At 45.5% G+C, this 22,795-nt stretch overlaps 2 protein-coding genes across 3 annotated transcripts in view; one reads left to right on the forward strand and one right to left on the reverse strand.

Moving 5' to 3' along the window:
* The window catches only part of LOC311137102 (cystic fibrosis transmembrane conductance regulator-like), a gene marked incomplete at its 5' end in the record, with an annotated part of 44,645 nt that extends 39,684 nt beyond the window's left edge, over nucleotides 1-4,961 (forward strand). Inside the window, 5 exons of the mRNA XM_084171435.1 lie at nucleotides 335-490; nucleotides 583-672; nucleotides 1,458-1,630; nucleotides 3,132-3,237; nucleotides 4,132-4,961. Of these exons, the coding sequence (XP_084027561.1) occupies nucleotides 335-490; nucleotides 583-672; nucleotides 1,458-1,630; nucleotides 3,132-3,237; nucleotides 4,132-4,347 (741 nt within the window). The 3' untranslated portion in view covers nucleotides 4,348-4,961. The remainder of the gene's footprint in view (nucleotides 1-334; nucleotides 491-582; nucleotides 673-1,457; nucleotides 1,631-3,131; nucleotides 3,238-4,131) is intronic.
* A 1,044-nt stretch (nucleotides 4,962-6,005) lies between these two features.
* cttnbp2 (cortactin binding protein 2) overlaps nucleotides 6,006-22,795 on the reverse strand; it is an 86,906-nt gene continuing 70,116 nt past the window's right edge. The window contains exons 9-22 of one of the 2 annotated variants that reach the window (XM_084172266.1): nucleotides 18,852-18,969; nucleotides 16,874-17,179; nucleotides 13,565-13,660; nucleotides 10,964-11,043; nucleotides 10,490-10,676; nucleotides 10,042-10,197; nucleotides 9,634-9,815; nucleotides 9,253-9,437; nucleotides 8,881-9,086; nucleotides 8,037-8,219; nucleotides 7,881-7,932; nucleotides 7,439-7,550; nucleotides 7,195-7,302; nucleotides 6,006-7,020 (exon numbers count right to left, since the gene is read on the reverse strand). In XM_084172266.1, coding sequence (XP_084028392.1) covers nucleotides 6,697-7,020; nucleotides 7,195-7,302; nucleotides 7,439-7,550; nucleotides 7,881-7,932; nucleotides 8,037-8,219; nucleotides 8,881-9,086; nucleotides 9,253-9,437; nucleotides 9,634-9,815; nucleotides 10,042-10,197; nucleotides 10,490-10,676; nucleotides 10,964-11,043; nucleotides 13,565-13,660; nucleotides 16,874-17,179; nucleotides 18,852-18,969 — 2,295 coding nt within the window. In that variant the 3' untranslated portion in view covers nucleotides 6,006-6,696. Of the gene's footprint in view, nucleotides 7,021-7,194; nucleotides 7,303-7,438; nucleotides 7,551-7,573; nucleotides 7,751-7,880; nucleotides 7,933-8,036; nucleotides 8,220-8,880; nucleotides 9,087-9,252; nucleotides 9,438-9,633; nucleotides 9,816-10,041; nucleotides 10,198-10,489; nucleotides 10,677-10,963; nucleotides 11,044-13,564; nucleotides 13,661-16,873; nucleotides 17,180-18,851; nucleotides 18,970-22,795 lie in introns of those variants that run through there. The other variant, XM_084172267.1, reaches the window with a different exon arrangement.

Here is a 22,795-nt window from a genome sequence, read left to right on the forward strand (position 1 = left end):
CTTAAAGTTGTGTGTATTTCCAGTAGTTAGCTATGCAAAAAAAGCTATTAACTACTGAAAACACTACCAAAATTTGAATTTAGTTTAACTACCACCAAGCTACTGCAAGTTAAATTACTGGTTGAACTACATGTAGTTCACTACTCCCCAATACTAATTCTACAGTAGTCTCTCATTCCACATTGTTGGTTTATCATGGTGAAAATGCCGGCTCAAGATCTGTTTCTACATTTTGATCTACATTTTGGGGACATAATCTGAATAGTGTTTTGCTGTGTGTCGGTACTGTAGGAGGGTGTTTTAACTGTGTGGATGTTCATTGCTTTGTGTGTAGGTGGGTGTGTTGGGGAGGACAGGCTCAGGGAAGAGCACCCTGCTCTCTGCCCTCCTGCGGCTGGCCTCTACAGATGGAGAGATCTCCATTGATGGGGTCTCCTGGAACTCTGTCACCCTACAGACCTGGAGGAAAGCCTTCGGCGTGGTGCCACAGGTAAATACCACCCCACAACTAGACTTGGTGCTCAGAAGTTCAATGGTATTTGGCTGTGGTGAATGTTTGCTCTAAACTGATTTGCTTGACAGAAAGTCTTCATCCTGACTGGAACATTTCGTATGAACCTGGATCCATATGCTCGCCACAGTGACGAGGAACTGTGGCGGGTGGCTGAGGAGGTGAGACCCAACGTTCACATCAGTCACACTGGTCTCTGTTCTAACCCTAACCCTAGCTTCATGTCCACATCCCAGTTCAACCCTAACCCTCAACCACAACCCTAACTCTAGTCTCAACCACAACCCTAACCTTATGTCCACATCCCGGTTCAACCCTAACTCTAGCCTCAACCCCAACCCCAACCGCTCCCCTCTATCTCTTTACTTATCTACTCTCTATCACTGTCCTCACCTTTCTGTCTGTCCGTCAGTCTGTCTGTACACTGCAGAGAGTCACACTGACACCTTTCCTACCATACTGTAGTGACCTCATTCTGACACGCTATGCTGATGGTAAGGTGTTGCGTTGTACATGTGTGTGCAGCAGGGCAGTGACGGTGCCACCATAGCCACACCATAGGGGTAGTTGCATAGCTAGCACAGCCAGACGAGAAACAGGAGACACATGCAAGACTGCTTCTCTTGACTCTGTGACCATAGGTTATGTGATGTTGCTCCCCTATAAATTGCGTCATAGATCACCGAATGCACATACTGTATTTGTTTTGGCTCCTTACAATGAAGGTGGTAGAACTTTTCAAACGCATAGTACTAACCTGAAATCCACATCAGACTGACTCAATGTCACCTGTTTTGCCCTGCTTATGGAGGTCCCTTGTAGTGTTGTTTTTTATCAACAGGGGATACACACATACCACATATCATTCAATGAGTCAGTACATTTAATTGTTTATTTGATTGATTGATTGGGATCCTCCATGTTTCCTGTTCTATGTGTCCTCCAGGTGGGTCTGAAGTCAGTGATAGAGCAGTTCCCAGACAAGCTGGACTTCCAGCTGGAGGACGGGGGTTACGTCCTGAGTAACGGACACAAGCAGCTCATGTGTCTGGCCCGCTCCATCCTCAGCAAGGCCCGCATACTACTACTGGATGAACCCAGCGCATACCTCGACCCCATGTAAGAGAGGAGAGAGAGAGAGAGAGAGAGAGAGAGAGAGAGAGAGAGAGAGAGAGAGAGAGAGAGAGAGAGAGAGAGAGAGAGAGAGAGAGAGAGAGAGAGAGAGAGAGAGAGAGAGAGAGAGAGAGAGAGAGAGAGAGAGAGAGAGAGAGAGAGAGAGAGAGAGAGAGAGAGAGAGAGAGAGAGAGAGAGAGAGAGAGAGAGAGAGAGAGAGAGAGAGAGAGAGAGAGAGAGAGAGAGAGAGAGAGAGAGAGAGAGAGAGAGAGAGAGAGAGAGAGAGAGAGAGAGAGAGAGAGAGAGAGAGAGAGAGAGAGAGAGAGAGAGAGAGAGAGAGAGAGAGAGAGAGAGAGAGAGAGAGAGAGAGAGAGAGAGAGATGGATTTGTGGATGTGGGGTTGGACATGGAAGATAAGTGTGTGTGCCGCTGGTGGCACTTTAAATGGGGAGGACGGGCTCATAGTAATGGCTGGAATGGAATGAATAGAATGGTCTCCAACACATCAAACACATGGTTTCCATGTGTTTGATACCATTCCATTCACTCCATTCCATTCATTATTATGAGCTGTCTCCCCCTCACCAGCCTCCTCTGGTGTATGTATGAGGCTGCATTTACACAGGCAGCCCAATTCAGATCTTTTGCCAATTATTTGCATATCTGATACCTATCTGATATTTTCACTAATGTGTAATCAGCCAAAAAAAACACATGGAATCAGATTTCTTTCCACTAATTGTTTTTGGCCAATCAGGTAAGCTCTTTTGACAATAATTGGGCAAAAGATCAGAATTGGGCTGGCTGTGTAAACACAGCCTTTGACTTCCGATTCATACCGCCTCCATACAGTACATGGATCTGAATCCTGATACAAACCTGATCTTCCATATGCGACCTCTGTCTGGACGCTCAAACAGATTTGTTTGCTCTGAAGTGTTGTTTTTTTGCACAGGACCAGTCATTACAATGACAACCACCCCTCTGAGGCTACATCCGTGTGAATGTGCAAATCTGATATGGATCACATGTAAAACTGAGTGTGGACAGTCAGAAAAAAAGATTGGCTATAGAAAGAAAATCAGACTGGGTTCTTATGGTGGCTGTAGAAAACACAGCCTAACAGTCTCACTGCAGGTGGTGACAATTCCAGCACTTACTGTAAGTCTTTGTGACTGTGTGTGTTTGTGCAGTACGTGTGTTACCACACGTAAAGACACACGTCTTTAAGCTAAACGGTGCCTGTAATGAGTGAATTAGTGGTGGTTGATGACACCGGTCTACTTCAGAGCTGCTGCTTTCAGCGTCATCTCAGCAGGAAGTGCACATTGGGGAAGGAGTGTGTACATAAAAGGAGAATGAGAGACAGCATGTGTGTGTGTTTATATATGTGTGTATGTAGGCCTATTGTTAAACTCTCTGGTTAATTTAGTCTACTTTGGTTTGTGTATGGTTGACTGAAGAACGTTGTCTAAAGGTTGTGTTTTGGTTTGTTTCTGGTTCACAGAACGCTGCAGGTCCTGAGGAAGACGCTGAAACAGTCGTTCTCCAACTGCACAGTCATACTGTCAGAACACAGAGTGGAACCACTGCTGGAGTGCCAGTCCTTCCTGGTTAGTGCACACGCACACACCTATCTCCCTTTAAGCATTAGGTTTCCCCCTTTGTTAAGCTCCCATCTCTTCCATTAAAGTGATTTAGAGCTCTATTAGGAAATACTGCATTCACTGTAAACACTGCAGATGTCGGCTCAATAAGAAATGACCTTTACACACACGCTTCAGCGATACAGATTGAATAGAGCAGTGTTCCCCAACCCTGGTCCTCCAGTACCCCCAACAGTATACATTTTTATTGTAACCCTGGACAAGCACACCTGAATCAACTTGTCAACTAATCATCAAGCCCTCAATGAGTTGAATGAGGTGTGTTTGTCCAGGGCTACAATGAAAAGGTGTACTGTTGGGGGTACTGGAGGACCAGGGTTGGGAAACACTGGACTAGAGCCCTTGGTATTTCCCTGTTGGAAGTGAGAATAGAGCACAAACCACCAGCTAAAAAAAATGTTTCCTCCATTTTAGATAGTGTAATTCAATTATTCTATCAATGCATCACCATTTGTTAGCCTCACTGCAAAGAACATTTGATTTACAGTGTCCCATGACTAAGGGTATTGTGTGGGCTGTGTGTGTGTTGGTACACGCTCCCTGTATAAGTGACCTGTGTTTGTGTTCACACAAGAAGACAGCGTGACAATGCAGGCACAGTAACATAAGACATGATGCTGGGTGTTTGACACTGGAAAATGTTCAACATGTCATTCTATCTGCATTACACAACCTAGTGTGTCATTTTAACCCTTCATTGTACCAAATTGTCAGCAGTTTTACTGTGGTTTGTATAGGTTTGAGTGAGGTATGAGTTGAGTTCAGAATGATTGTCAGCACCATGCTCTAACCCACGGAGCTATTGGAACCAAACAACTAATCCCCCCCCCAACCCTCCAGATGATTGAGGGCAGTTCTATGAAGTGGTATGACTCCATTCAGAAGCTGATGAACGAGACCAGCCACCTGAAGCAGGCCATGAGTGCTGCTGAGCGCCACAAACTCTTCCCTCTGCACTGCCTCAACTCCAGCAAGAGACCCCCTCAATCCCAGCAGCCCAAGATCACTGCCCTGCAGGAGGAGGCTGAGGACGATGTCCAGGAAACGCATCTTTGAGGAGCCCCGGATTAACTGGATGCCATTTTGTCTTCTGAAACGCTCTTTCTCAATTAAACTTTCCTCGTTGCCTTGCATCCTCTCTCCTCGTCAAAACACATTGGAAAATTAGGCCTGAAGAGGGACCTTGGACCTTCTCCTCCATTATGGTTGAGGAGGCAAGGAGATAGGTTTACAAGGAATCGTGGAAAGATACACTGAGATAGAGCCTCTAGTCTAGATGATAAGAGTGAATGTGAGATGTGGTCGGTCCTTAATGGTACACATAGGGCTCTGTTCAATCAAAGGCACCATCCAGGTGTTTCCAGAGTGAGATTTGTTTCACTTTGAGAACATTGGAATGCCAGTTTTGTTTGAATATAAGCCCGTACCCTTTAAGCAAGATTGTAAAAAGCATACAGTCCCTAAACTCAATTGAAAGCTGCCTGTAAATATGGAGTAGGATGAAGTTGTCCAGACACTGATCTGAGGTCAGTTTTGTGTTTCCCTACCAATGGTTAATGTTAGGAGTTGGGGAAGGAAAACAGTGCCTCGGGGCAACTTATATTCAAAGCTGTAACTACACAAAACAGGAATGAATGGTGGGTGATGCTATGGACAAGTGTTTAAGCTCAAGTAGCCTTATTTTTCTATTTGTATTTACTTTAAAGAAACCTGAGGTACTCCTTAGCTTTTTCATGGTGGCATGGTGGGGTAATAGCAAGGAAAATGTATGATCAAATGCTGTATAAAAAATAAAAATAAACGCTTTTTCAAATGTGATTTGTTAAGCTCCCTCTTCCGAAGCAGGAAATATTTTTGTGTCCTTTTTGGTATTTTTATTTGGCACATTCCTCCTTAGTGATATTGGACGTTAGTTTTTATAACGTCACAATTTATAACGTCTAACCGTGGTTACTGGTTAGACATCTTGAAATGTAACTGACTACGGACTATATATTTTAGTGTAAAAAAAAAAGAGAAGCAATTTCTTATTCATAGGAAAATGTATAATTATTTTGTTTTTCCATTAGAATCTTTTGATTTCAATCGATTATATTTCCTGTAAAACGATCTTGAGAAAAGACAAGTGTGAGTGGTCATTGGTAAGACAGCGTTTCTCAACACCGGTACTGAAGCCCCGCTGTAATGCAGATGGTTTTCAATTCAAAAACATTCTCCCATTAACATGGGACCCAAATTATAGAGAATTACAACACCTTTTGTCTTTAAGTGTTACTGCCTTCCCTTATAAATTATTTGTGAAGCCTCTATGTAGTGCTTTATGAATGCTCTATGAAGCCTTTATAAGTTGTTTGTTTTAAATTCTCAGTTGGAGTATGGTCCTACATACTGTTCCCAGGCCAGTGGCCTGGTGTAAGAAGACACGAGGTGGAGGACTGTTTGGGTTAACAGTGCAGTTTTAATGGTTGTTCTTAAAGGAAGCAGGACATTTCTTTAAACTTCAGACAGCTAGCAAACAGATCAACACCAAAGGTTGACAAGAATATCTCCTGTACATTTATCAACAATGGCCATTCAAAATAACACTTTAAAAAAATGTATTCTTCAAAAAAAAAAAAACATGTTGAACAAAAGAAAACGAACAAACCATGCTGCTTTGAAATTTGTATCAGGCTCCACCTAGTGTATGGGTCAATCGAACCATGACTCAGGTGGAATTGTGGGTAGTTTAAAGTATTTATTTATGGCTTAGTCAAAAAGCAAAAAATGTCCTGTGTTTGCAATTACGTTTACTTATTGCCACACTCCATTCACTTTGAAACAAGTGAAAAGTTATGAACCAAATTCGCATATTATTATTACAAACATATATACAAGTTTTTTTTCTTCAGCGTTTCTTTTTGAGTTCTTTACTGTACAAGCATAATACCACATACACCAATCTATATACCATTAAAGTTACTCATTCTTATTTACAAATATTTGGTAAAACCCTAATTAATTTCAACAGTATTTAAACCAACCTTGCAACTATTTAAACATAAAAACACTTGAATATTAGAAAATACTTAATTGCAAAACAAAAACTGCCCGTTTCTTTTCTTTGATCCAAAACACTTTCACCCCAAAAGGTAAAACCTGTTTTAAATACTACTTATTTTTCTTTTGACATAATTCCCTGCGAAATGTCTCTTTTTTTAAACTTCTTTCAATACTGTATAATATCATAAAACTATGGTCCCCAAGTACACAATTGTTATACAGTGTAACAAGTACGGATAACAAGTACAAATACTAAAAGGTCGTCATAAACCTAACTTTACAACATGGAGGGACATAACAGCGGAGTGGTGGGAAGGAAGGAAGATGGAAAAGGAGGAAGAGAGGAGAAAGGGAGTTCATCTACTACTTGGCATTGTTGTTGTTTTCATGCAGGTCTCGGTGCAGGATCCAAATGTCCTCGTGTTGTTGGTTGTTTTCGTTGACGTTGTTGTTATGTCTTGTTGGGGCCTGCCTTGTTTTGCTGCTGCTTGGTTCAGTTCTGCTGGCGTTGCGGTTAGCGGTCGTGGTGGGTGTTCGTGGCGCAGTACTGCTGCTGTTGGCTCGTGGCTGCGGTCCCCTGCTGCTGGGGACGGGGAGCTGAGATTTGGGACGGGAAGCTGATCGCCTCTCATTGCTAGGGGCGGGGCTGCCTGGGGCGGGGCTGGGAGTGGAGTGACGGCTGCCGGTCTGTAAAGGGGGAGACAGATGAGCAAGTGTTTCCCAACCCTCTGCTGTGGGACCACCAGACAGTTCACATTTTTGTTCTAGCCCTGCACGTGATGAGCTGAACTGAATAGGTGCATTAGTGCTAGGCTGGAACAAAAGCCATTAACTAGAGCCTTTAAGTGCGGTTTGACTCACCGTCTGTGGTCGTGGTCGAGCGGTTGCTTCACGGTCGGTCTTCCGGCGGGGCGATTGTCCACTTGGAGAGCCAGAGAAGACAATGAAGTCCTCCTTGGACTGAGCAATCTGCAACGCATAAAAATACAGCTGGCAGAAAATGTCAACCTCATGGTGTGTGTGTGTGTGTGTGTGTGTGTGTGTGTGTGTGTGTGTGTGTGAGAGAGAGAGAGAAAGAGAGAGAGCGAAAGAGGGTGAGTGGTACCTTGCTGATGTCTGGCTCTGACTTGCTGGAGCACATGGTCTGCAGCTCCCTGATCAGATCAGTCTCATCGTCAGAGCAGAGAGACAGACTCACAGGGTCACCATCTACAACACTGCAATCACACACACAGCACAGCATCAGTACAATCACACACACAGCACAGCATCAGTACAATCACACACATGGTACAGCACAACATCAGTACAATCACACACACGGTACAGTACAACATCAGCACGCACTTAGATAAAAATACACTGACCCCTGCTGGATGCTCTCAGCAATACTCTATTCTATCACGTTTCCTAGAGGCTAGAACACAGCATATCACATTATATAAATTACAGAGGTTGTGTTATATAAACACATTTTACTGTAAAACATTCCTAAATGGATACTTCCCAATAGTGTCAAATAAACGGCTCAGGTTAACATCACTCACCTCAGAGCGTTGCCGTTGGTGATAAAGCGGACATCAGTGTTGGACAATGACCCTGCGGGCAACAAAAGGACAACATGAATATCCATTATGGCTATTCTAACTAAAATCGTAGGGTAAACTATACAATGGAAGGGGAAAACACTACTTCATCCTTACCTTCTCTGAGAGAACCTCCACAGCTCCAGTTGGAGGTGGGGCTCCCCTTCTTTCGTGGGCTGGTATTGGCTCGTCTCCACATGCCGCTGTCCCGCCCCTTCCTGCCACCACTTCCTTTACAGGAGCCAATGGCTGAGAGAGGGAAGGTCCCGCCTTGGAACTCCAACAGGTGCCTGTCAATCTCTGATGAGGGAAAGATATTAACATTTAGTACTATTACACTATTCTCTTTATCAACCTATCTACCTACCCACCTCCCAACCAGGCTACCTATCATACATCCAAAATAGTTAAGACAAATACACATACAATCCTGATTCACACTAAAAGAGACAAATCGATCCAAGCAAGTCGAGCTGTACTGAGCTGGCCTGGTAACGCATCTACCATAGTTGCTGGACCCGTGCGGGAAAGGACAATGTGAAAAGAACATATCCAAGCCAGCGCAGTTCAGTTCGGGTCGGCCCTATAGTGTGAATTTGGCTGGCTACCCGTCCACATCGCTCCGGCCAACTGACGTTTCCTCCCCTTCCTCCCCTTCCTCCCTCCCCGACGATTTCTAGAATGCCAACACATTCTGACCGTTCTGATTGGCCCCAGAAACCGATGGGGTTGGGCCAGAGCCGGCCTACATGATGATGTTATCAACTTTGATACACTGATTGGTTAGATTTGTTAGATGATCCAAACGCTGATGAATTTGTTTTGTACAACAGCCCTCATTTTGAAGTCACACAAACGACTGCTAGGATGGCAGTTTCAAACCGAATGTATGTAGCGATCCATAGTGCAGCGGAATTAAATTCAGGGTGAGTTGTCAGGCAACAGTGTAGTGTGTACCCACCGTGTCGTGGCAGTGGGCATCCCTGCAGGACAGCCTTGTTTAACAGGATGCTGAGGGCAGCCTTGACCACCGCCTGCTGGCCCGAGCTCAGGCGCAGATTGCTAGACGATGCCTGCTGGCCGGAGGAGCGCTTGACCGTCACCCGGGTGACGATGGACTCTTCCACGCGAGGGACCACCACCATGTTCCACAGCCGGGCCAGCCACCTGGAGGAACACACAGATAAAGAAATACAGAAACAACACACAGAATATTGCCGCTCCCCGATCACCTTAGTTTGCTCCAGAAACACTCACAGTCATGCATAGTCTAACTTAAGTTTGTAACATGAGTTTGCACACAGACACCCCCCATACACACACACGTGCATACTTGACGATGGCCTGTGTGTTGTGTGGCACCACGGGGCAGGAGAGGAAGAGCTGGGGTCCTAGCAGGGCCTCGTGGGTCCCCAGGCGGGACAGACAGGCATTCAGCTGCTGCCATACACAGCTCACCCAGCACACCGTCCTCTCCAGCAGGCCCTCAGGAGACTGACCACTGCCACCAGCCTGCGTCTGGAGAGAGAAAGTTAAGGGAACGCCCAGCTTTCCAGAACATCACTGTATTTCCAATCTTATCCGAGAAAGCCAAGATGGCTGGCCCACACTTGCGGAGTAGGATGAAGTCACCCACAAGCATTGATCTAAGGTACGGACGGATACAATGATTCTAGATCTGTTCCTAAGGGAGCAGTGTGTTCCTGTAACTGACCTTGTGGAGCAGCTTCCTGCGGAGGTGCCTTCCCAGAAGGCCGTGCAGCGGCTCCGAGTCCCAGCGCAGCGTTACCCAGCGGAAGTGCTGTTGGAGGCGGAGCTCCGAGCCTTTGAGGCGGGACTTGGACAGCGTGCCAATCAGAAAGCCTCCCTCCTGAAAGTGGTGCGGGCCCATCTGGCCTGTTGGGTGGGTGATGATGGGGGGAGAGTGTAGTTAGACACCTGTTCATTCTGTCATCTATTCATTCCTTTATTAATCCATTCATTCTTTCACTCCCTCACTTGTCAGTTCATCCTCTCATTCAATTGCTCACTCAGTCACACACTCGCTGGTTCACTCACTCTATCCCTCACACCATATCCTCTCATTCATTTAGTCAGCCAGTCTATGTCCAGTAGGCCTCACCGTGGAGCAGGTAGGCCTTGCCACGGTTCTCCAGGCCTTCACACAGGTCTCCCAGCAGCTCAGTCAGAGAGTTGGCCTTCTCTAGTCCCTCCAACACCACCACCACACTACTACTACCACTACACACAGACACACCACCTACTGGGACCAGGAACCCTGCAGGGAGATGAGGGAGAATTTGATTTTGTATTTAACTTAACCTTCATTTTGACAGGGAGTCATGTTGAAACCAAGGTCTCTTTTTAAAATGAGCCCTGTAAATACAAAAAATACACACACAAATACAGTGAGAGAGGGAGGGGGACAATGAAACAAAAAAAGAGACAGGCCACAACACACAATCCAAGCTCCCTGAACAGAAACAAGGCAAGTATATCTATATTTCTATAATAACACATAGAATACAGAACAATACAATAAGTGTGAAATGTGATTTATATGTATTTACCACAAGTTATGAAGGTGTCCAACAGCTGTTGTTTAGTCAGACTCCTGTCCACCTCCACCCTGATGATGTCACAGGCCACACCCACCACTTCCTGCTTGGTCTTGATGCAGCGGGAGATCTGATTGGCTAGGTACTCCTGACAGCTCCCCTCCAGCCCGTGGAAGATAATGTTACGGTACTGTTCCACCTGAAGAGGGATGAGTTGAAGACTATATAACAAAGTGGCACACTAAGCTCCCTTTCTATCCTTTCCTTTATAAGCAAGCAGTTTCAGACACACTTAGGCAGAAATGGGGGACACAGGAACTCACAGTCACCACATTCTCATGCTAAAGGAATGTGGCAAGTATACATGTGGCCAGTAGAGGGCATACTAACATGCATAAAAATACTAGACCCAGAATCCAAGTGACCTATTTTGGGAATCCATTATTATTCTCCTTTTTCCGTGTGTGTGTGTGTGTGTGTGTGTACCAGGCGGACGTAGTTCTGCAGCAGCTGAAGGGGGATAAGAGATTCCAGGGCCAGCTCATCCAGACACGACTCTGACAGACCTGTCAAGAAATACACAACCCACATGGAAATGAGCAGTCATAACACACACACAGACGCATAGACATATGCAGGAAGACAGACACACACACTTGAATATCCTCCTGAGAGTTTAACAGTGCTTTGAGCATCAGATACACTGTTTCAGTGTCAAAACTAGAGGAATCTTCCCTGTGCTGTCAAAACACACTGTTCTAAGCAGACTGAAAATGAGCCAGCCAATAGACGGCTTAGCTGACAATGTCACAAAAACGATGCGCGCGCTTCAAAAAGGGCAGAAGGTGGTGTTGTGATTCTGGATGGCCAGATGGCTAGCAACAATGACTAGAATCTGCCATGTGGGAAATCGTAGGTGGCTCGTTTCAGCTAGTTTTATCTTGTTCTTGATTCCATGTCTTGTTTTCAGGTGTTTGACTGATGTCACGTCTATGCTAATACGGCAAAAATTTGCTAGCTAGCTAACCGACAACTGTAATGATGTACACTGAGGGAAAAAAGTATTTGATCCCCTGCTGATTTTGTACGTTTGCCCACTAACAAAGACATGATCAGTCTATAATTTTAATGTTAGGTGTATTTGAACAGTGAGAGACAGAATAACAAACAAAAAAATCCAGAAAAACGCATGTCAAAAATGTTATAAATTGATTTGCATTTTAATGAGGGAAATAAGTATTTGACCCCTCTGCAAAACATGACTTGGTACTTGGTGGCAAAACCCTTGTTGGCAATCACAGAGGTCAGACGTTTCTTGTAGTTTGCCACCAGGTTTGCACACATCTCAGGAGGGATTTTGTCCCACTCCTCTTTGCAGATCTTCTCCAAGTCATTAAGGTTTCGAGGCTGACGTTTGGCAACTCGAACCTTCAGCTCCCTCCACAGATTTTCTATGGGATTAAGGTCTGGAGACTGGCTAGTCCACTCCAGGACCTTAATGTGCTTCTTCTTGAGCCACTCCTTTGTTGCCTTGGCCGTGTGTTTTGGGCCATTGTCATGCTGGAATACCCATCCACGACCCATTTTCAATGCCCTGGCTGAGGGAAGGAGGTTCTCACCCAAGATTTGACGGTACATGGTCCCGTCCATCGTCCCTTTGATGCGGTGAAGTTGTCCTGTCCCCTTAGCAGAAAAACACCCCCAAAGCATAATGTTTCCACCTCCATGTTTGACGGTGGGGATGGTGTTCTTGGGGTCATAGGCAGCATTCCTCCTCCTCCAAACACGGCGAGTTGGTCTCATCTGACCACAACACTTTAACCCAGTTCTCTTCTGAATCATTCAGATGTTCATTGGCAAACTTCAGACGGCCCTGTATATGTTCTTTCTTGAGCAGGGGGGCCTTGCGGGCACTGCAGGATTTCAGTCCTTCACGGCGTAGTGTGTTACCAATTGTTTTCTTGGTGACTATGGTCCCAGCTGCCTTGAGATCATTGACAAGATCCTTCTGTGTAGTTCTGGGCTGATTCCTCACTGTTCTCATGATCATTGCAACTCCACGAGGTGAGATCTTGCATGGAGCCCCAGGCCGAGGGAGATTGACAGTTATTTTGTGTTTCTTCCATTTGCGAATAATCGCACCAACTGTTGTCACCTTCTCACCAAGCTGCTTGGCGATGACCTTGTAGCCCATTCCAGGCTTGTGTAGGTCTACAATCTTGTCCCTGACATCCTTGGAGAGCTCTTTGGTCTTGGCCATGGTGGAGAGTTTGGAATCTGATTGATTGATTGCTTCTGTGGTCAGGTGTCTTTTATACAGGTAACAAACTGAGATTAGGAGCACTCCCTTTAAGAGTGTGCTCCTAATCTCAGCTCGTTACCTGTATAAAAGACACCTGGGAGCCAGAAATCTTTCTGATTGAGAGGGGGTCAAGTACTTATTTCCCTCATTAAAAGGCAAATCAATTTATAACATTTTTGACATGCGTTTTTCTGGATTTTTTTGTTGTTATTCTGTCTCTCACTGTTCAAATAAACCTACCATTAAAATTATAGACTGATCATTTCTTTGTCAGTGGGCAAACGTACAAAATCAACAGGGGATCAAATACTTTTTTCCCTCACTGTATTTGAGAGACAACAAGTGCTCATTGTGCAAATGTATTGATGGACACGAAATATAGTTTACAATTTAAGCCAACCCTGTCTGTTTTGCCCCATAGTTGCGCACGCGTCAGTTTTGTTGCTAAACCCGTCTATATAACACAGCAGAAAGAGAAAAAGCTAGCTAAAGATTCCCTGGCAAAGCTCCAATACTCTGGCAGTGGGTGGACAGGGGCTCGATAGAGACAGGCGCGCGTACACACACACACACACACACACACACACACACACACACACACACACACACACACACACACACACACACACACACACACACACACACACACACACACACACACACACACACACACACACACACACACACAGCAGAGGAGAGAAGTTAAGAGAAGAGAAGAAAAAAGAGAAGAGGGAAGAAAAGAGGAGAGTTGTATTCCAAGATGATCAGGGTTGCCAGATTGGTACCTTTGAGTCTGATGGTGATGTGCTGGCTGAGAGGCTTCCTGACCAGGTCCCATGGAGACAGAGACAGCTCCTGACCTGGCAACCACACCGTGTCACCTACAACAACAAGACAAGACATGTTAACAAACAGCAATACACACTGTATAAAATACACACACAATACAGGCAATTAAACTGACAAAACATCAGTATAGAGACAAAGTGGAGTCGCAATTCAACGGCTCAGACACGAGATGTATGTGGCAGGGTCTACAGACAATCACGGACTACAAAAAGAAAACCAGCCACGTCGCCGACACCGACGTCTCGCTTCCAGACAAGCTAAACACCTTCTTCGCCCGCTTTGAGGATAACACAGTGCCACTGACGAGGCCCACTACCAAGGACTGTGGCCTCTCCTTCTCCATGGCCGACGTGATTAAGACATTTAAGCATGTTAACCCCCGCAAGGCTGCCGGCCCAGACGGCATCCTTAGCCGTGTCCTCAGAGCATGCGCAGACCAGCTGGCTGGTGTGTTTATGGACATATTCAAATCTCTCCCTTTCCCAGTCAGCTGTTCCCACATGCTTCAAGATGGCCAACATTGTTCCTGTACCCAAGAAAGCAAAGGTAACTGAACTAAATGACTATCGCCCTGTAGCACTCACCTCTGTCATCATGAGACTAGTCAAAGATCATATCACCTCTACCTTACCTGTCACCCTAGACCCACTTCAATTTGCTTACCGCCCCAATAGATCCACAGACGATGCAATCGCCATCACACTGCACACTTCCCTATCCCATCTGGACAAGAGGAATACCTATGTAAGATTGCTGTTCATTGACTATAGCTCAGCATTCAACACCATAGTACCCTCCAAGCTCATCATTAAGCTCGAGGCCCTGGGTCTGAACCCCGCCCTGTGCAACTGGGTCCTAGACTTCCTGACGGGCCGCCCCCAGGTGGTGAAGGTAGGAAACAACATCTCCACGTCGCTGATCCTCAACACTGGGGCACCACAAGGGTGCGTGCTCAGCCCCCTCCTGTACTCCCTGTTCACCTATGACTGCGTGGCCAAGCACGCCTCCAACTCAATCATCAAGTTTGCAGACGACACAATAGTAGTAGGCTTGATTACCAACAATGACGAGACCGCCTACAGGGAGGAGGTGAGGGCTCTGGGAGTGGCTGAAGAAATTCGGCTTAGCACCTAAAACCCTCACAAACTTTTACAGATGCACAATTGAGAGCATCCTGTCGGGCTGTATCACCACTTGGTACGGCAACTGTACCGCCCACAACCGCAGGGCTCTCCAGAGGGTGGTGTGGTCTGCCGAACGCATTACCGGGGGCAAACTACCCACCCTCCAAGACACATACAGCACCCGATGTCACAGGAAGGCCAAAAAGATCATCAAGGACATCAACCACCCGAGCCACTGCCTGTTCACCCCGCTATCATCCAGAAGGCGAGGTCAGTACAGGTGCATCAAAGCTGGGACCGAGAGAATGGAAAAACAGCTTCTATCTATCTGTGGTCCTCTGTAGCTCAACTGGTAGAGCACGGCGCTTGTAACGCCAAGGTAGTGGGTTCGATCCCCGGGACCACCCATACACAAAAATGTATGCACGCATGACTAAGTCGCTTTGGATAAAAGCGTCTGCTAAATGGCATATTATATTATTATTATTATCTCAAGGCCATCAGACTGTTAAATAGCCATCACTAGCACATTAGAGGTTGCTGCTGCCAATTGAAATCAATGGCCACTTTAAGAAATGGAACCCAAAACCCATTGAAGGTGCTGATCTTCACACAGAAACCAGACATTTCACTAAATATGCCAAATTCTCCCCCTCCCTCTCACCTCCTCCTCTATCTTTCTACATCTCATCCATAATGCATCCCCAGTCTCCACTCTTTCATCCCTCCCTTCACCGCGGATTCCCTCGCTCTCTCGTCCTAGAGTTTTGGAAAAGCGGTTGCGTCGGCATAATTCCCACCGATGGTTTCACCTTGATGTGTTAAACAGAGGACAGAACCATTCTCCTCTCCTTTGTCTGAGCTCAGACAGACACACTGGATGATCTTTCCCCTGGCAAGGCTAGACTTCACTCAGTTGGTTCAGACTCTATGTACCAAGCCAATCATTCATTAGTCTCTTGTGACAGACTTAACATTAACATGTTACAATTTTTATAGTTGATTTGGTTCTTCATTCCGAGATTAGTCATTGATAGTAGACAGGACACACGTTAGGGAGTTTGTCCTAACAATGCGACCGGGAAATTACCTCCTTGGAGAGTGTATGTGTTCAATTTGGGCATCCTCTGTGTGAATGTGGTGCGGTGTGATCGGGCTAAAATCAAATAGGCTCATGTCCCAGCCCTCTCTAGCTTGGCCCGATCACACCTTTGGACAGGACCCAGGGATGCGTGCCATCCAACAGAGCTGCAATGTGTGCGTGCATGTGTGATACAGAAATAGAGAGAGGGAGAGAGAGTGTGCGTGCATGCTTCTGTGTGTGTGTGTGTGTGACTGTGTGTGTATGTGTAACCTTTGCTAAACCAGCTGCAAAGCCAGGTGCCTGGACGAGCCCTGATATCAATAATAATCTATCAAGGAGTCAATTAATTCCAAAACTATTCATCCAACAGTGACTGCAATTCAGCTTTTAAGCTGTAAATGTGAATAAAGCATAACTAAACTCTATTGACAGTTATTCATAATTTTACAGCCTGCTATTCATCTGCTATTGGAGATATAGAGGGCTGGTGATTCACCTGCAGCGAATCAAATGAAATCTATTTGTCTAAGAATCATACTTTCCATAGTGAATCCCCTGGAATTAACTCATACTGTAATAGCAATTCATTGTTGAGAATAGGATAGATTCATATTCATATAAGCGATTCAGTTCAGCAGGGAGTCGTTGGTTGGTTGGTCTCCTATTGGGTGCCATCCATTCCCTCATGCTTACGAAGGGAAATTCAAACTTGAACCCAGGGGTGGTCGGGAGGCGTTCAGGGGTAGCAGCTGTTTGGAACGTGTTGCACTGTCGCACAAAATAGACCGCAACACCTCTGTAAACTTGGCTCTGGTTGGGAGATACGGCTAAAATAACAGACAAGGCCCTGCTCACTGCCTGCAACAGCGACCAGGTGCATGCTCTCTGTTTGGGATATCCTTTAGAGACAGCGGGCTAGGCTAAACTTTGGTAAACATACCACTAGCAAAGGCAATGTCAAGGAGTTAAAGTCATATTGGTATTTATAATAAAATAACTAGTGAATCAATTGAACAACAATCATTACAGCTCCTTACCTATGAGGACGGAGGCCATGCTAGCAGGGGTCAGTCCCAGGTGTGTGTGTTGGAGTGTGTCATCTCTGGTGGGCTGGTTTGTGTGTTGGTGTGTGTGTGTGTGTGTGTTGGTGTTGCCACAGAGCAGCTGGAGGTGAGAGGTCAAGGCTTGGCCCAGGGCGTGGTTCAGCTCGGCCCAGCGTGTAGCCCGGTGAATACACACACCCCCCAGCACGCTTACACACACACCATCCTTCAAAACCTCCACTGGACACATGGGCTCTCCTGAGCCGCTGGACTGGACACAAACTAACACCCTGTAGGAGTCTGAGAGAGGGAGGGAGAGAGTGGGGCATAAAAGGAAAATAAAACAGAGCGAGGGGAGGCAGAGAGAGAGAATTCGTTTTACACTGAACAAAAATAGAAAAACGCAACATGTAAAGTGTTGGTCCCATGTTTCATGAGCTGAAACAAAAGATCCCAGAAATTCTCCACACCCACAAATTTGTATACATCCCTGTTTGTGAGCATTTCTCCTTTGCCAAGATAGTCCATCCACCTGACAGGAGTGGCATATCAAAAGGTTGATTAAACAGCATGATCATTACACAGGTGTACCTTGTACTGTGGACAATAAAAGGCCACTGTAAAATGTGCAGTTGTGTCACACAACACAATACAACAGATGTCTCAAATTTTGAGGGAGCGTGCAATTGGCATGCTGATTGCAGGAATGTCCACCAGAGTTGTTGCCAGAGAATTGAATGTTCATTTCTCTCCATAAGCCGCCTCCAATGTCATTTTAGAGAATTTGGCAGTAAGTCCAACCGGCCTCACAACCACAGACCACGTGTAACCACGCCAGCCCAGAACCTCCACATCTGGCTTCTTCACCTGCAGGATCGTCTGAGACCAGCCACCCGGACAGCTGATGAAACTGTGGGTTTGCACAACCAAAGAATTTCTGCACAAACTGTCAGAAACCGTCTCAGGGAATCTCATCTGCGTGCTCGTCGTCCTCACCAGGGTCTTCACCTAACTGCAGTTCGGCGTCGTAATCAACTTCAGTGGACAAATGCTCACCTTCGATGGCCACCGGCATGCTGAAGAAGTGTGCTCTTCACGGATGAATCCTGGTTTCAACTGTACCGGGCATATGGCGTCGTGTGGGCGAGCGGTTCGCTGATGTCAACGTTGTGAATAGAGTGCCCCATGGTGGCTTTGGGGTTATGGTACGGGCAAGCATAATTTATGGACAATGAACACAATTGCATTTTATCAATGGCAATTTAAATGCACAGAGATACCGTGACGAGATCCTGAGGCCCATTGTCGTGCCATTCATCCGCCTCCACCACCTCATGTTTCAGCATGATAACGCACGGCCCCATGTCGCAAGGATCAGTACACAATTCCTGGAATCTGAAAATGTCCCAGTTCTTCCATGGCCTGCATACTCAGACATGTCACCCACTGAGCATGTTTGGGATGTTTTGAATCGACGTGTACGACAGCGTGTTACAGTTCCCGCCAATATCCAGCAACATCGCACAGCCATTGAAAATTCCACAGGCCACAATCAACAACCTGATCAACTGTATGCGAAGGAGATGTGCCGCACTGCATGAGGCAAATGGTGGTCACACCAGATACTGACTGGTTTTCTGATCCACGCCCCTACCTTTTTAAGGTATCTGTGACCAACAGATGAATATCTGTATTCCCAGTCATGTGAAATCCATAGATTGAAATAATGAATTTATTTCAATTGACTGATTTCCTTGTATGAACTGTAACTCAGTAAAATCTTTGAAATTGTTGCATGTTGAGTAGATTTTTTTGTTCGGTGTAGTATTATTGTAATGTTTGAATGGAAGCCAATTACATATTTCCATATGACTGAAAAGAGCGATGGAGAGCTACAGTTCCATCAAGTGCTGGGCTGGAACAAAATAAAACAAGCACACAAGCATGCACACACCCTGGTACTGGTACTCACATAGGTTCTCTAGTAGGTCTTTGCAGTCGTCGGTGGCCACGTCATGGATGGTGCGGTTCCACTTGTCCCTCCTCTCTATGTCCTGGTCACTGTGGTTACACAACACCTCCAGGCAGTCCTGACAACACACACACACACACACACACACACACACACACACCAAAGGGTCTGAGAGGTTGTGTACAGAATGTGTGTGTACAGTGCCTTCGGAAAGTATTCAGACCCCTTGACTTTTTCCACATTGTTACGTTATTCTAAAATGGATTAAATAAATAGAAATCCTTAGCAATCTACAAACAATACCCCATAATGACAAAGTGAAAACAGTTTTTTAGAAATGTTTGCTGATTTATAAAAAAATTAAAAACAGATATACCATATTTACATAAGTATTCAGACCTTTTGCTATGAGACTTGAAATTGAGCTCAGGTGCATCCTGTTTCCATTGATTATCCTTGAGATGTTTCTACAACTTGATTGGAGTCCACCTTTGGTAAATTCAGTTGATTGGACATGATTTGGAAAGGCACACACCAATCTATAAAGGTCCCACAGTTGACAGTGCATGTCAGAGCAAAAACCAAGCCATGAGGTCGAAGAAATTGTGCGTAGAGCTCCGAGACAGGATTGTGTCGAGGCACAGGTCTGGGGAAGGGTACCAAAACATTTCTGCAGCATTGAAGATCCCCAAGAACACAGTGGCCTCCATCATTCTTAAATGGAAGAAGTTTGGAACCACCAAGACTCTTCCTAGAGCTGGCCGCCCAGCCAAACTGAGCAATCGGCGGAGAAGGGCCTTGGCCAGGGAGGTGACCAAGAACCCAAAGGTCACTCTGACAGAGTTCTAGAGTTCCTCTGTGGAGATGGGAGAACCTTCTAGAAGGACAACCATCCCTACAGCACTCAGGCCTTTATTGTAGAGTGGCCAGACGGAAGCCATTCCTCAGTAAAAGGCACATGACAGCCCGCTTGGAGTTTGCAAAAAGGCACCTAAAGACTCTCAGACCATGAGAAACAAGATTCTCTGGTCTGATGAAACCAAGATTGAACTCTTTGGCCTGAATGCCAAGTATCATATCTGGAGGAAACCTGGCACCATCCCTACGGTAAATCATGGTGGTGGCAGCATCTGTGGGGATGTTTTTCAGGCGGCAGGGACTGGGAGACTAGTCAGGATCGAGGCAAAGATGAACAGAGCGCTCAGGACCTCAGACTGGGGCGAAGGTTCACCTAACACAGGGGTGTCAAACTCATTCCATGGAGGGCCTAGTGTCTGCAGGTTTTTGGTTTTTCCTTTCAATTAAGCCCTAGACAACCAGGTGTGGGGAGTTCCTTACTAATTAGTGACCTTAATTCATCAATCAAGGACAAGGGAGGAGTGAAAACCCGCAGCCACTCGGCCCTCCGTGGAATGAGTTTGACACATGTGACCTAACAGGACAACGACCCTAAGCACACAGCCAAGACAACGCAGGAGTGGCTTCGGGACAAGTCTCTGAATGTCAGTGAGTGGCCCAGTCAGAGCCCGGACTTGAATCCGATCTAACATCTCTGGAGAGACCTGAAAATAGCTGTGCAGCAACACTCCCCATCCAACCTGACAGAGCATGAGAGGATCTGCAGAGAACAAATGGGAGAAACTCCCCAAATACAGGTGTGCCAAGCTTGTAGCGTCATACCCAAGAAGACTTGATGCTGTAATTGCTGCCAAAGGTGCATCCACAAAGTACTGAGTAAAGGGTCTGAATACTTATGTAAATGTGATATTTCAGTTTTTTATTTTTAATACATTTGCAAATATTTCTAAAAACCTGTTTTTGCTTTGTCATTATGGGGTGTTGTGTGTAGATTGATGCGAAAAAAATTGATTTCATCAATTTTAGAATAAGGCTGTAACGTAACAAAATGTGGAAAAAGTCAAGGGGTTTGAATACATTCCGAAGGCACTGTACGTGTCTGTGTGTAGCAACGTGCATGCCCCGCCCACCTCAGGACTCCACTCTTCCTAGCATTTATCTCCCTGTTTTTGTGGGGTGTAAATTCACTTGTCACAAGTGATGCTGGATCGATTCATATTTAATAAGAAAACCAATGCATATTCCAATTCTTGCTTGTACAAAGCTCATTTTCCCATTGATTTTACATTCGCACAAATATCTGTTATGACCACTCAAACATGTCAGTCCCGAAAAGGAACGGCCAAATCTCATAAATAGGGGTTTTGATCTTGAGCATATGTAAACGATTTGTGCATTGGTCAATTCTAGAGAAGCCTGTTTAGATCATAAAACAGGGGGGTATCATTTTCTTAAACATAGTCTCCACCTAATGTTGAATATGCAAGAGGATTTGACAAAAACAACCATGAAATCCATGGTGAAAACTACAGAAGCTTAGGGGGGATTGTGAGGGGGCGGTACCTTTAAAAAGATGCTGGTTGGATAGAGGGTAATTTCAAGCAAATGTATTAATTTATGTTCAAGTGTATTTACAAATGAGTTATTTTCTAACATTATTATTCTATCAACGTAATTAAAAACACACAAATAGGCCATATATGGTTGAAAAATGTTACCATGGGTCGTTAAAAAAATATAATATATACAGTGAGGGAAAAAGGTATTTGATCCCCTGCTGATTTTGTATGTTTGCCCACTGACAAAGAAATGATCAGTCTATCATTTTAATTGTAGGTTTATTTGAACAATGAGAGACAGAATAACAACAAAAAAATCCAGAAAAACACATGTCAAAAATGTTATAAATTTATTTGCATTTTAATGAGGGAAATAAGTATTTGACCCCCTCTCAATCAGAAAGATTTCTGGCTCCCAGGTGTCTTTTATACAGGTAACGAGCTGAGATTAGGAGCACACTCTTAAAGGGAGTGCTCCTAATCTCAGCTTGTTACCTGTATAAAAGACACCTGTCCACAGAAGCAATCAATCAATCAGATTCCAAACTCTCCACCATGGCCAAGACCAAAGAGCTCTCCAAGGATGTCAGGGACAAGATTGTAGACCTACACAAGCCTGGAATGGGCTACAAGACCATCGCCAAGCAGCTTGGTGAGAAGGTGACAACAGTTGGTGCGATAATTCGCAAATGGAAGAAACACAAAATAACTGTCAATCTTCCTCGGCCTGAGGCTCCATGCAAATCTCACCTCGTGGAGTTGCAATGATCATGAGAACGGTGAGGAATCAGCCCTGAACTACACGGGAGGATCTTGTCAATGATCTCAAGGCAAACAATTGGTAACACACTACGCCGTGAAGGACTGAAATCTTGCAGCGCCCGCAAGGTCCCCCTGCTCAAGAAAGCACATATACAGGCCCGTCTGAAGTTTGCCAATGAACATCTGAATGATTCAGAGGAGAACTGTGTGAAAGTGTTGTGGTCAGATGAGACCAAAATCGAGCTCTTTGGCATCAACTCAGCTCGCCGTGTTTGGAGGAGGAGGAATGCTGCCTATGACCCCAAGAACACCACCCCCACTGTCAAACATGGAGGTGGAAACATTATGCTTTGGGGGTGTTTTTCTGCTAAGGGGATAGGACAACTTCACTGCATCAAAGGGACGATGGACGGGGCCATGTACTGTCAAATCTTGGGTGAGAACCTCCTTCCCTCAGCCAGGGCATTGAAAATGGGTCGTGGATGGGTATTCCAGCATGACAATGACCCAAAACACACGGCCAAGGCAACAAAGGAGTGGCTCAAGAAGAAGCACATTAAGGTCCTGGAGTGGCCTAGCCAGTCTCCAGACCTTAATCCCATAGAAAATCTGTGGAGGGAGCTGAAGGTTCGAGTTGTCAAACGTCAGCCTCGAAACCTTAATGACTTGGAGAAGATCTGCAAAGAGGAGTGGAACAAAATCGCTCCTGAGATGTGTGCAAACCTGTTGGCCAACTACAAGAAACGTCTGACCTCTGTGATTGCC

The sequence above is a fragment of the Coregonus lavaretus genome (assembly GCF_964263955.1).
Source record: "Coregonus lavaretus genome assembly, chromosome: 11".
NCBI lineage: Eukaryota > Metazoa > Chordata > Actinopteri > Salmoniformes > Salmonidae > Coregonus > Coregonus lavaretus.